This window comes from Pituophis catenifer, unplaced genomic scaffold, assembly GCF_029215685.1.
Source record: "Pituophis catenifer annectens isolate HBS135680 unplaced genomic scaffold, rPitCat1.0.hap2 SCAF_17, whole genome shotgun sequence".
NCBI classification, from domain to species: Eukaryota; Metazoa; Chordata; class Lepidosauria; order Squamata; family Colubridae; genus Pituophis; species Pituophis catenifer.
This window is the reverse complement of record NW_027256897.1, coordinates 1,668,317-1,682,286: the sequence shown is the minus strand read 5'-3', so window position 1 is coordinate 1,682,286 and position 13,970 is coordinate 1,668,317. Positions and strand designations below refer to the sequence as shown.

General features: G+C 47.2%; 1 protein-coding gene across 2 annotated transcripts in view; it reads right to left on the bottom strand.

Annotated features, from left to right (window-relative positions):
- Positions 1-13,380, bottom strand: part of FUBP3 (far upstream element binding protein 3) — a 40,699-nt gene extending 27,319 nt beyond the window's left edge. For both annotated transcript variants that reach the window (XM_070955484.1, XM_070955485.1), the window contains exons 1-2: positions 13,298-13,380; positions 3,768-3,873 (exon numbers count right to left, since the gene is read on the bottom strand). In XM_070955484.1, coding sequence (XP_070811585.1) covers positions 3,768-3,870 — 103 coding nt within the window. In that variant the 5' untranslated portion in view covers positions 3,871-3,873; positions 13,298-13,380. The remainder of the gene's footprint in view (positions 1-3,767; positions 3,874-13,297) is intronic.
- Between the last annotated feature and the right edge of the window lie 590 nt (positions 13,381-13,970).

Genomic DNA, 13,970 nt, shown 5'->3' with positions numbered 1-13,970 from the left:
ATGTGCTTTCGAAATGCTAGGTTGGCAGAAGCTGGGACAAGGAACGGGAGCTCACCCCGTTACACGGCAGTAGGGATTCGAACCGCTGAACTGCCAACCTTTCGCTCGACAAGCTCAGCATCTTAGCCGCTGAGCCACCACGTCCCTTTTAAGCAAATCATAACCAGCCTTATATTTACAAGGGGAAGCCTAGCTGCTTTCAAAAGCTTCCATTTTCAGCTAAATGGGTCAATCTGAAAGATTTTTGTTGGGAATTATTCTCAATTTTATTTTGTTGGAACGAAGGGACGGAGCGGTGTTTAATCAATTCTTCTAAAAAGTGACTTAAAAGCTGAGCTCGAAGGGAATTTGCTAGAAGGCAGCTTGGTAGACGGAAGGCGCTTGAGGCAATCACAGCCAGGGGGGAAAAAATTTTTCTCTCCTCCTCCTTTGCACTGAGCAACCCAATTACTCCGGGTTTTCAACTGCTTGTTTTAAGAAAGTAGAGCACCCTTTGCAGGAAATAATTTAAAAGGGAGCGTGGAGAAAACGAGAATGAATTCTGCATTTCAAGCTCCATTTCATGCCCATTTCCCAGGTCAGCTCAGTCATCTTCAGCGGCGAGAGGCAAGAGATTAAGCCTATTTTAAGCCAAGAAATATCGGACTAGCTTCTTAGGAATGAAACCCCTCCCTCTTAGAAAAGTGCAGCGACTTGTGACAATCAATGCCCCGCTAGGACACCTCTATCTCATAATGCTCTATCAATCAGTTGTCTATTTTCTGAAATGGGATAGGTGCAGCTTTCACGGGCCTTTCTCGCTGCTGAGGTGGCTATTTCCAGCCTGTTGGAGAAGTAAAATTTAGAAAATGCATGAGGGGTTCGAGAGAGTGAGGTGAGCGGAAGCAGGAAAGCTTTTTCGACAACTCAAGACAAGTTAAGGATTTGTCTTAAGATCCTATCTTCCCTTATTTTCCTTCCTTCCTTTCTTTCTCCTTCTAACCTCTTTCCTTCCTTCCTTCCTTCTTTCTTTCCTTGCTTCCTCCCTGGTTTCTTCCTTCCTCCCTCTTTCCTTCCTTTCTTTTTTCCTTCCTTCCTGTTTCCTTCCTTCCTTCCTCTAACCTCTTTCCTTCCTTCCTTCTTTCTTTCCTTGCTTCCTCCGTTTTCTTCCTTCCTCCCTCTTTCCTTCCTTCCTTTCTAACTTCTATCCTTCCTTTCCAACCTTTCTTTCCTTCCTTCCTCCCTCTTTCCTTCATTTCTTTCTAACTTCTTTCCTTCCTTCCTCCGTTTCCTTCCCCTCTTTTCTCCCTCCCTCCCTCCCTCTCTCTTTCTCCCCGCTCCCCCACCCTCTCTCTTTCTATATTTGTGCTGCCCATCTCCCCTATGTGACTCTGGGAGGTTTACAAATTATAAAACAAGTAAAAAAAAAATAGTTAAAACAATTAAAAGGACGCCACGTTAAAATATTATTCTGCATTTCCCGTATTCCCTTAAATCCTTATCAAATCTCTCTCCATCAGGTACAGGACAATTTTACAGGCTCGTTTTTATGGCCATTTTTTTAAAATCGCAGTTGAATGTCAAAAGTTGTGGAGCATGCATTAATTAATTAGTTTTGATTTAACCCATTATGATTCCTTATAGAGTGAAACGAATGTCTGAAAATCAGCTTCTCCCCCGCCTCCCCCGTCAGCTGTTTTTTTCTGTTAAGCATTATTAAGCTTCATATTCACACAAAGTATAATGAAGTTGGCTCTATATATGGTAATAGTTGCTAGGATATTTTATACTTCTTACTGGAAATGACACACAATTTGAGTCTTAGAAGGAGAGCAGACGAAGCTATCTCAAAAATTGCTTTGTATTTAAACAACGTTTTGAATCTGCTGGCTGATCGTTCTGTTGCAAGTTGGGCTTTGTCTTCATGACCTCGGATATCCATTAATTGCATTGTTACTTTAATTGTTGATTTTTAAGCCGTAGGGCACCCGGAGCTGCTGCTGAGATGGGCAGCCGCATAAATGGTTTAAATGAATAAATAACTTTAATTTAATCTGGGAGACTTTAATGGATTGTAATTATGCACTCGGACTTGTACGAGATCCAAAGTTTCACGTAATAATGGAAGGCTTTTGAAAGATTAGATCCTGCCGGATTCACCCTAGCAACTACGGACTTTCTCAAATAAAAAATTCCTATTGCAGAAATAGTCCCCGACTTACAACATTTCATTTAGTGACCATTCAAAGTTACAACAGCACTGAAAGAAAGGGACTTATGACCAGTTTTCACACTTATGACCGTTGCAGCATCCCCATGGTCACACGATCAAAATTCAGGCACTTGGCAACTGGTTCATAGTTACGACGGTCGTAGCATCCCGGGACAAGTCAATGGGGGGGAGCCAGATTCACTTGACAACCCTGTTACTGACTTAACGACTGAAATGATTCACCTTAACAACTGTGGCAAGAAAGGTTGTAAAATAGGACAAAGCTCACTTAACAAATGGCCTCACTTAACAACAGAAACGTTGGGCTCCATTGCGGTTGTAAGTCGAGGACTACCTGTCGTCCAAAGCTGCTCGGAATCAGAGCGAATTAATGCAACAAGCAACTCCAAAAGTACAAACTCTGTGGAGTATAGAAAAGGCAACACAATTTTCTTAAGGAGAAATCACAACGCCGGAGAAGACAACGTAGAGATAGGACCAATTTGGGGCAGAGACCAAAAACGAGTCATGTCTCGGCTCTACAGGCAGTCCTTGACCTACGACCAAAACCAAAATTTTAAAGGTGGTGGTTAAGGGAGTTACGCCCTATTTTACGACCCGCACGGCCGTTAAGCGAATCCCTATTCATTCTGCCGGTCAGAAGGCGGCAAAAGAGTGAAGCGTTTGTACCCAGGGATGCAGCAACTGTCATGAATACATGCCAGTTGACGAGCGTCCAAATTTTGATCATGTGATGGTGGGGATGCTGGGATAGTCATAATTGCAAAAAGTTCCTTAGCCACTTTTGCGGTACTGCCGTAACTGTGGACAGTCACTATGCAAACGGTTATAAATTGAGGACTTCCCCCTCACGCCCCCCTTGCAAGAGAAACAAGTCAAGCTTCCTTGGAACTTATCAACATCCCCAAAATTGCCCTTGGACAAGCCCTCCTCCCTGTCTTATCAAGGGAAAGACTAAACAACCGGCTCAAAACATTATTACTGCTGATAAAATTAATCTTCTAACCACGTATGACAGCTCTGCATTATTCTGTTTCTTGCAGGGCCCAGTCGTTGACTGAGGACAAAACTCAATTCATGGCTGAGAGTCCAGGTTACAGGAGTGGCCAAAATTGTGGGAAACCTTTTGGGAAAAGTGTATTTTTGAGGTTTGATGGCTAATAACACCACTTCTATTTTGGAGTTTCAAGATAATCCTATTCCACTACTGGAATGGCCTGGGAATAGCCCAGATCTTAACCCCATGGAAAATCTATGGAGCCGATTAAAGAAACTTGTTAGTCAGAAGCCATGTGCTCAAAAGCCCAAATTGGGCTTATTATCAGGGGATGCCTTATTTTGGTGGAAACAGGGTAGGTAGGTAGGTAGGTAGGTAGGTAGGTAGGTAGGTAGATAGATAGATAGATAGATAGATAGATAGATAGATAGATAGATAGATAGATAGATATAGATAATTCTTCTCCACACTGCCAGCCATTGCTAAACCAAACCAAACTTCCTTTAACGTAAAAGGGATTTCAACAATTTTGAAAATAATAATAATAATAATACTTACTCCCGTCTTCCAAAGCCCGCTTTACTCCGTAACCGTACACCGAGGGGTCCACGAGGGGTGCAGAATTATTCACGTGAGAAATTTCTCCAATTTTAGCAGCCATTTGCTGTAGGCAGAGAAATAATAATAATAATAAAAAAACAGGCATTAGCTAGGTTGGTGAGCCAATCCTCAACCCATCAACATCATTACAGGTAAGCCGTATTAATCCCCAGGTGAGGCCATACCAGGGAAAAGAGGAAGAAGGAAAGGTAGATGGACACAATTACGGCGGTGATGATGAAGCATTGGAAGACCTGAAAGAACAGGTTAGGGACAGAGCTGGAAGGGACTGTGGAGGTCCTCTAGTCCAGCTCGAGCAGGAAATTCTATACCATGTGATCACTAGGAGTCAGCAATGACTTGATCAATCAGTCAACAGCAGAACAACAAACCATTCGTTGAGTGACCGTTCAAAGTGATTTATGACCGTTTTTCACAGCCATTGCAGCATCCCCAGGTTCACGTGATCGAAATTCGGAGGCTTGGCGACTGGTTCACATTTATGACGGGTTGCAGTGCCCCAGTGTTCTCCCCTTTTGCAACCTTAGTGGAAATCCCGTTTCACTTAACCACCGTGTTACAAATTTAACAAACGCAGCGATAACAACCGTGGCCGGAAAACGAGTCGTCGTATGGGGCGAAGCTCGCTTAACCAAGGTTCTCCCTTAGGAACAGAAATTTAGGGCTCCGCTGTGGACGTTAAGTCGAGGACTATGTGCAATTCCTGCCAAGCTGAGGAGGAGCAGCGTGAGGGACGCAACGTGCCTCCAGAAATTGAGATGGGTTCAACTTCTAAAACCACTGAGACGCTACGGCAATTCTTCCGATATTTCTGAAGAAAAGCAGAGAAAACGCCGATACCTTTTGCGAAAAGGGGCACTTTTGAGAGTTCGTTCATTCCTGCTTTTGCAGCTATTTGGGAAGGAGGATAACTAAGCAGATGGGTGGGTTTTTTTAGCCCCTAGGACTAAATCTGAGGCCCTATCTCCACTCTGCATTCAGTTTTGGTCGCCATGATGTAAAAAAAGATGTGGAGACTCTAGAAAGAATGCAGAGAAGAGCAACAAAGAGGATCAGGGGACTGGAGGCTAAAACATATAAAGAAGAACGGTTGCAGGAACTGGGCATGTCTAGTTTGATGAAAAGAAGGACCAGGGGAGACATGATAGCAGAGTCTTCCAATATCTCAGGGGCTGCCCCAAAGAAGAGGGAGTCAAGCTATTCTCCAAAGCACCTGAGGGCAGGACAAGAAGCATCGGGTGGAAACTCATCAAGGAGAGAAGCAACTTAGAACTAAGGAGAAATTTCCTGACAGTTAGAACAATTAATCCGTGGAACAACTTTCCTCCAGAAGTTGTAAATGCTCCAACACTGGAAGCTTTTAAGAAGATGGTGGATAACCCTTTGTCTGAAGTGGTGTAGGGTTTCCTGCCTAAACTGGGGGTTGGACTAGAAGACCTCCCAAGGTCCCTTCCAACTCTGCTATTCTATTCTTCTATTCTCCAAAGCCCCTGAGGGCAGGACAAGAAGCAATGGGTGGAAACTCATCAAGGAAAAATCCAATCTAGAACTTAAGGAGAGATTTCCTGACATTGAGAACAATTAACCATAATCCATTATCCTGTTCTATTCTGTCGGGGGTCACTGCCTGCTGGTCAAGCGGCTTGCCTTCCTTTTGCAGAAGATTTAAGGGGTATCAGAGTCTTTTACTTCCACCCAGAAGGCCTTTGGACCCAGGAGAGAGAGGCTGCACGTTAGATTTTCCCCCACCCCCTTCCTCTCTGCTGGTGACCCCTGACCATTTTCTAGTGATAACATACACAGGGATGGACTCGGCCCCTCTCTAAAAAGCTTGAACAAGAGTCAACTTTAACCAAAGTGACTCGAGAGTATCGTACAATCAAGGCAGGAGATCTGATGCCATCCCGGTCAAATGGTTGTCTAATCAATTCTTGAAAAGCCTCCAGTTGCCAAGCGCCTGGACCCGGAAGGGGGGGGAAGCTGCAATGGTCGTGAGTGTGGAAAACGGTCGTTAAGTCCCTTTTTTGCAATGTGGTTGTAACGAAATGAATGGCTGTAAGTCGAGGAGCACCTGTTTTTGGTTTTTTTTTTTTAATACCCAGAAACCAAAAAAAAGAAGAAGAAGAAAAAAAATGCAGATTATTGTTCAGGCTTTCTCAAACTTGCAGCTGTTTGGCAAAGCTTTTGTGATACAGCTTATGTAACGTAACGCCCTTAGAGAAAGATAAAATGGGGGGGAAAAAAACAGAAACGAGGAGCAATGTCCAAGGTACTTCTGCGCAGTTGAGCAGGCAGGGAGGAAAAGGAGAAACGGTGTACAAAACAAGTGGCGACTCCAGAACAATCCTCCCAACAGCCCCCATTTAAGGTAAAGGTTCCCCTCGCACACATGTGCTGGTTGTTCCTGACTCTAGGGGGCGGTGCTCATCTCCGTTTCAAAGCCGAAGAGCCAGCGCTGTCCGAAGGCGTCTCCGTGGTCATGTGGCCGGCATGACTCAACGCCAAAGGCGCACGGAACGCTCTTACTTCCCCACCAATTTATTTCCTCCCTATTTTTCTACTTGCATTTTTTTACATGTTTCGAACTGCTAGGTTGGCAGAAGCTGGGACAACGGGAGCTCACCCCGTTACACGGCACCAGGGATTCGAACCGCCGAACCGCCGACCTTTCGATCGGCAAGCTCAGCGTCTTAGCCGCTGAGCCACCGCGTCTCATTACTTTAATTTAAAGCCCCATTAAAGGATGTGCCTTAAGGAAGCATTTCAAAGAGAAAGAGAGAACGAAGACCCATCTTTCAAAACCAGAAGGCCACATAATTATGGGGGTGGCATAGTTGCGAAAAAGGGCAAGGATTAAAAAAAAGAAGAGGGTAAGTTTTGGCTAGTGGTTAGAGGCTAGAAAGCGGGAGACGGTGAGTTCTAGTCCTGCCTAACCAAGGAGAGAAGAAACCTAGAATTGAGGAGGAATTAAAATGACGTGGAAGGGCTTGCCTCCAGAGGTTATGGAGAGTTTTCAAAGAAGAGATTGGAGAGCCACGTTATCTGAAAAGGTATACGTGCTCCAGCTTGAGCAACGGGGTTGGACTAGACCACCTCTAAGGTCCCTTCCAGCCCTAGGAGTTTCTAAAAAAATAACACCCCCCAGTGCAATAACAATAAAAACAAAAACAGCTAAGCGTGTTTGCCAGCAGGTCAGTTAATATGAGAGTTAAATGAAAGCTCTTCGTTTAATTTCGTAGCTTTCTGTTTGACTTGAGGTCGCACTGAATAAATCCCTTTTTCTTTTTGGATGTTGTTGTTATTTGAACAAAGGTTGGCTGACAGCCCACTCCTGGCCAGGTCAAGTCAAAACCTGACATTGATGACGTGGCAGTTTCTTAACAAATTACGGCTGGGAAAGAGCAGCTGAAGGGGTGTGAATGCCACAGGTAGACTTTTAAGGGACTTTAGGCGGGAATGACGACTACAAACAAGTTTTTGGAAGTTTTTCGTTTCCAGCCCCTAAGGAAGGGGAAAATTGGAAGTGAGGAGGTTTGTCTACACAGTATAGGTAGTCCTTGACTTAGGACCACAACACAAACGTGGGACAATGAGAAGCAAGCAGTCAACTCATCCAACTGGCAGCTTTGGTTCCTCAATCAGGGCCTTAAATCCAGAGGGGTGAATAAAAACATAATGCTGTCATCCTTGCTTCACCAATTTTATACCGCAAAAACACACTTTTTCTAAACCTGTTTTCTTGCAAGGCTTGGGTGGTGAAAAATCTGATCAAGATTTTGGGGAAATACACCACGGGCTGACCCCCATTCGTTTAGCGATTGTTCAAAGCTACAAGGGCACTTGAAAAGTGACTTATGAGCAGGTTTTTCACACTTACGACTTACACTTAACAAAAGAGATTGGGCGGCCGATCGTCAGAAATGGCCTAGGGATGTGATGGCGAACCTATGGCACGCGTGCCACGCAAGTGTTGCCCTAGCTCAGCTCCAGCGCGCATGTGTGCGCCAGCCAGCTGATTTTCGGGCTTTCTGGGCCCACCGGAAGTTGGGAAACGGCCATTTCCGGCCTCCGGGAAGGTGGGGGAGGCTGTTTTCGCCCTCCCCAGGCTCCAAGAAAGACTCTGGAGCCCAGGGAGAGCAAAAATGGGCCTACAGGGCGCACCGGTAACCTTTTTTGCCGTTACGTGCCAAAAGCGGGGGTCGCGCAGGGGGTGTCACACGCACATGTGCAGGGGGCATCGAATTATGGGTGCACGCAACCCCTTCACACACTCCCCCCCCCCCGCTTTTGGCACGCGATGGCAAAAAGATTAGCCATCACTGGCCTAGCAGTGATTGTAAGTCGAGGAACTAGAGGTATAAGCAACGAGTTATCTTCCAACGGACTTTTGTAAACCAAACCGTTCTCCTTCAGGGATATTTTTCCGTAACATTAAATCTATATTAGCGTTAATATTTTACTGTTTTAATGTTTGAACTTGTTGCTTTTTATTGATCGTAAACCAGCCAGAGTCGCCTCTGGGTGCGATGAGCAGGGTGTAAGTTTAATAAATAAATAAATAGTACATGAATAAACATCGAGTTATATTCCGGAGGAAAAGGGATAGGAGAAAAATCAAGATCTATAAGTCTAAAAGAGGCAGGAAAAGACGCTTATAGGATGCAATGGGGCGTACATGTTGCATGAAATGATCTGCACGGAACTGCACAGCCAAAAAAAGCTCCCGAAGTGAATGCACGCACTGGGGAACAATGAATGCGCTGGGATGCAGCGGTCAGTTAAATTCTGCCTTACCAGCAAATCATGACACGGGCTGGTCAGTTATGCAACTCCTTTTTTGATGAATAAGCCCTATGCCGCTCTTACCATGGTTACTTAGCACGTGGCCTGACTGGGCACCCCGTTTGGACGGGCATGCTAAACAACTCAAGAGATAGAATTGTTTGTGTGCAGTGGCAACACTTGGCAGGATTCAAGACGTACACGGTTTATTCAAATAGCCAGCATTGTCAGACCCCAGAGAAAAAGATAAATGGCAGAAGTATATAATACAGGTAGTTCTTCACTTAACAACAGTGACTCTTCGAAGTTACAACATGTCCTTAGGCTTTCGTGCCTAAGGGAAGAACTAGAACTCACTGTCTCCTGGGGACTGGGCCCAAAGTTACCCAGTTGGCTTTCGTGTTTAAGGCAGGACTAGAACTCACTGTCGCCTGGAGATTGGCCCAGAATTACCCCGCTGGCTTTCGTGTCTAAGGCAGGACTAGAACTCACTGTTGCCTGGTGGTTGGGCCCAGAATTACCCTGTTGACTTTCGTGCCTAAGGCAGGATTAGAACTCACTATCGCCTGGTGGTTGGGCCAGAATTACCCAGTTGGCTTTCGTGCCTAAGGCAGGACTAGAACTCACTGTCGCCTAGAGATTGGCCCAGACCCAATTGGCTTTCGTGTCTAAGGCAGGACTAGAACTCACTGTCGCCCAGTGATTGGTCCCAGAATTACCCAGTTGGCTTTCGTGCTTAAAGCAGGACTAGAACTCCCTGTCGCCTGGTGATTGGCCCAGACCCAATTGGCTTTCGTGTCTAAGGCAGGACTAGAACTCCCTGTCGCCTGGTGGATTGGCCCAGAATTACCCAGTTGGCTTGCATGCCTAAAATGGAACTAGAACTCACCATCTCTTAGTTTCTAAGCCGGCACCTGAACCACTGCGCTAAACTGACTCTCCATGGTTCACCGTCTTGTTAGAGTAAGTGGGCTACACAACTGTAGGGTCCCACAATGTCACAGGAGCTAGGAAGGTCACCACACAAAGACATTTGGGTTCAACCTTGAAGGAACTCAGTGTATCGTGATAACGTGTGCATATTAAATAGCTAATGCACAACACAATGGGAAATCAACCGATCCTTAATGTACTTGTGGAGAGGGGAGGAAATCACACAATAACAATGGGCGAAGGGTGTCTAGCTTAGAAGCATGACGTGTTTTGTGATGTCCAGACATCCGAGTTATCTCTGTTTTCAAAGAGCTCCCTAGAGAGGAGCAACCACACCGCCTCACAAAATGATAAAAATTGTCCCGTACCGTTAGTTTGAAATACAGGTAGTCCTTGACTTATGACTACAACGGAGCCACAAGAATGTATGTTGCTAAGTGAGGTTTGCCCCATTTTACGACTTTTTTTTTTGCCACTTTCGTTAAGTGAATCTGGCTTCCCCAATTGACTTTGCTTGTCAGGTCTGTCACCCTCTTGCAACGGCACTGGAAAAAGTGACTCAGGACCGTTTTTCAGACTTACGACCGTTGCAGTGTCCCCATGGTCACGTGATTTACATTCGGGTACTTGACAACTGGCCCACATTTATGACAGTCGCAGTGTCCCGGGGTTATATGTTCCCGTTTTGCGACCTTCTGACCAGCAAAGTCAATCGGGAATTCAGGTCCACTTAACAGCCTTAACAATTGCAGCGTTTCACTTAACAACCGTGGCAGGAAAGGTCGTAAAATGGGGCAAAACTCACTTATCCAATGTCTCAGTTAGCGACATAATTTTGGGGGGGCTCAATTGTGGCCGTAACTCGAGGACTATCTGTAAATATATGATGGAACTAAAGAGACAAAATGGAATGCTTAGCAGGCAATTTACACTGAGTCGCCGTAACTTCGCGCTGATGAAAGGTTGTAAGTTGAGGACTACCTACAGAGAGCAATGCATGAAGGTGATTGGAAAGATGATTTGTAAGACTAGAAAGTTAAGAGAGGTGGAACGTAGATTCAGATATTTTAATTTTTTCGCCCCCTTTTAAGTTGCACTTTAATTTCCTCAACTTACTATTTTGTTATTCCTTTTCTGGGCTTTGCCAAGAACCATTCTTCCCCGAAAAAAATAATACATTAGCGTGACAGATACAGGTGTGTGTACACGTAAACAAAACACAGAAAGATCTGAAGAATTTAAACTTTCCAAAAGATGGAGCGAAGCTCTTTGATAAGAGTCAGGCATATACATGCATATACATCTAAGAAATAAGTAAGAAGCTAAGCAAGAAGGATGCGAGAAGATGCATCTGGACCAAGGTGATGGCAAAAACAATTTGCAAATCTGTCAAATAAGGTTTCCAGCGGTGTGCAGATGTTGTAGTGCTGCACAAAAGAGCAGAATCCCACTGCAAATGAATGTGATCGTGGACGGTGCTGAAAACCGACGCAGGGCAGAGAAAGAAGTATTCCCGGCGAACTAATAAAGGGGAAGGAGACACAGGTGTCAAACCTGTACAGGTATAGCCCTCGACTTACAACGCTTCATTTGGTGACATTTCAAAGTTACAACGGCGTTGAAAAAAGGGTCTTAGGACTTACGTTTTCCACACTTACGACCATTGCAGCATCCCCCCGTGGTTAAGTGATCAAAATTCGGACGCTTGGCAACGGGTTCGTATTTAGGACGGTCGCAGCATCCCCGGGGGTGGGGGTGGGGTGTCACATGTTCCCCTTTGGCGACCGTCTTACAAAGCAGAGTCAGTGGGGAAGCCAGATTCGCTTAATAATCGTGCGACTAAGTGAACAACTTAACAACCGTGGCGAGGAAAGTCGTAAAATGGGACAAAAGTCACTTAAGGAATGTTTCACTTAAATGCAACAGAAATTTTGGGCTCAATGGCGGGTCGTAAGTCGAGAACTACCTGTATTTGTACAGGAGGGCTCCTTGGTGCTGTTTTCCTGCATTGCCCAAACTAGGTAATAGCATCAATGCTACAAGGCAGCTCTTCCTTCTGGCACTGATGATGTTACCTGGTTGGGTCATGAAATGTCTGCAAGAGCTACTGTATATAAACAGGGAGAAACCCCACACTCACTAGAATTGATGTTACCTAGTTGGGTCACAAAATGTCGGCAAGAAAACCACCAAGCTCAAGAGAGCACCAAGGACGCCCTCGTTGCAACCCTGAGCTACAAATATTTGTACGGGAGGCTGTCAGTCAATCCAGGACAGCTGGCTTGAACGAATAGAAGGATAGAATAGAATAGAATAGAAATTCTCTTCTTTTTTGGGGGGGGCCATGTGTGATCGGACATTTGTCTCCGGTGCTGAAAGCTCACCGTCTACATATAAACAGCAGGCCATAAAATCATAGTTACACCTAAGTCCAATAAAACCAATAAAGGGAATCAGAGCCAAGCACGGAAGAGGCAAGGCTGGCTAGCACCTACTCCCAAGAACTTTAAACAGATTAAACAGAGTTGGAAGGGACCTAGTAGGTCATCTAGTCCAACTCCAAGCAGGAGACCCTACATTATTTCTGACCAATGGCAGCCCGGTCTCTTCTTGAAAAACTTCCAGGGATGAAGCTCCCACAACTTCTGTTCCATCGAATATAGATTAAGCAGAGTTGGAAGGGACCTCGTAGGTCATCTAGTCCAACCCCCTTCCAAGCAGGAGACCCTACACCATTTCTGACCGACGGCCGTCCGGTCTCTTCTTGAAATGCTTCCAGGGATGAAGCCCCCACAATGTCCGAAGGCAACTTCTGTTCCATTGAAATAGATTTAAGCAGAGTTGGAAGGGACCTCGTAGGTCATCTAGTCCAACCCCCTTCCAAGCAGGAGACCCTACACCATTTCTGACCGACGGCCGTCCGGTCTCTTCTTGAAATGCTTCCAGGGATGAAGCTCCCACAACGTCCGAAGGCAACTTCTGCTCCATTGGGTGGATGGCTTCCCAACGTCAAGAAAAATTCCTCCTTATTTCCAGGCCGAATCTCTCCTTGACACCCCCCACCCTTGTATCAAACCCCCCAGGGCCAAGGAAGAGGGCTGCCGGGTCTCCTTTCAGCCCCCCCCACCCCACCCCGTCCCTCTGTTAAAAGAAGACCCCCCCCTCTAAGAGGGCCCCTGAGTTAGCAGGGCCTAACCAAAACCCTGCCCAGCGGCTGTCTAGGAGAGGAGGGCAGAGCGGAGGGGGCGGCAGCTCCTGCCTGCCTGCCTGCTCTACCTTCCTTAAGAGACAGTCGAGCCTCCACATCCAGGAGCAAGCTACCAGGCAGGCAGCATGAACAGCGGCCTAGCCAAGCCGAGGAGACGCTGCTGTTGGGGGGGGGGGCTCCAAGGAGGGTCTCGTGGGGAGGCCACCAACCCCTAACCCCCCCCACGGGGTGGGGGGGGGGGCAAGGCCAAAAAATGGGGGGGGGCTGTCAAAAGAGGCCCCTCCCAATAGCGAGGAGGGAAGCCCCCCCTCCTTTCCCGGCATGCCTCGGGCGACCCCCCCCTCCCCAATCCCCGGCCTCCTGAGGGGCGGCCCGGCCCACCTCTCCTGTCAAGCCAAGGCCGGGCCTGCCTGCGGCCTCCTCCGGCTGCCCGCTCTGCCCCGGCGGCCCTTCCGAGAGAGAGAGAGCCCCCGCCGCCGGATCTCCCCGTCTTGGACCCGCTTTAGGCCGCCGCCGCCGCCGCCCCTCCACCCCCGCCACTCACTCGGCCTCTCCGTCTGGCGCCCGGGGGGCTCAAGCGCTCCGGCTGCCTCGCTCTCCCTCCGCCTGGGGACCCGTACCCGGAAAAGGAAGTCCCTCCCTCACTTCCGCCGGAAAGCGGAAGGACGGCAAAGGGAGGGGAGGGGAAGGGGAAAAAAAAGGAACGCGTGACGTCACGCGCCGAGGGTGCGTCGGGAAGGAAGGACGCAGAGGGGGCGTGGCGAGCGGGAAGGTGGGGGGCGTGGAGGAGGAGGAGGAGGAGGAGGGGCCCCTCCCTGCTGTTGGTTGAGCTTTGCGCGATGCGCTGGGCTCCGTTTTGCAGGATGGGGGCGGCTGGTGGGAGACCTCCTCGGCCCCCCTCGTGGAGGCCTTCCGTGGGAGATGGGGCCCACTCAAAAGGCTGCCTTGGTCAATGTTCTGCATGGAAAACTCCTTCATGGTAGATGTTCCTCAGCCAAAACTCTTCCAAAAGGCTCCCTTGGTCAATGTTCTGCATGCAAACACCTTCATGGTAGATGTTCCTCAGCCGAGGTTCTTCCATGGAGATGGTGTCCATTCAAAAGGCTTCCTTGGTCAATGTTCTGCATGCAAACACCTTCATGGTAAATGTTCCTCAGCCAAAGCTCTTCCAAAAGGCTTCCTTGGTCAATGTTCTTCATGCAAACACCTTCATAGTA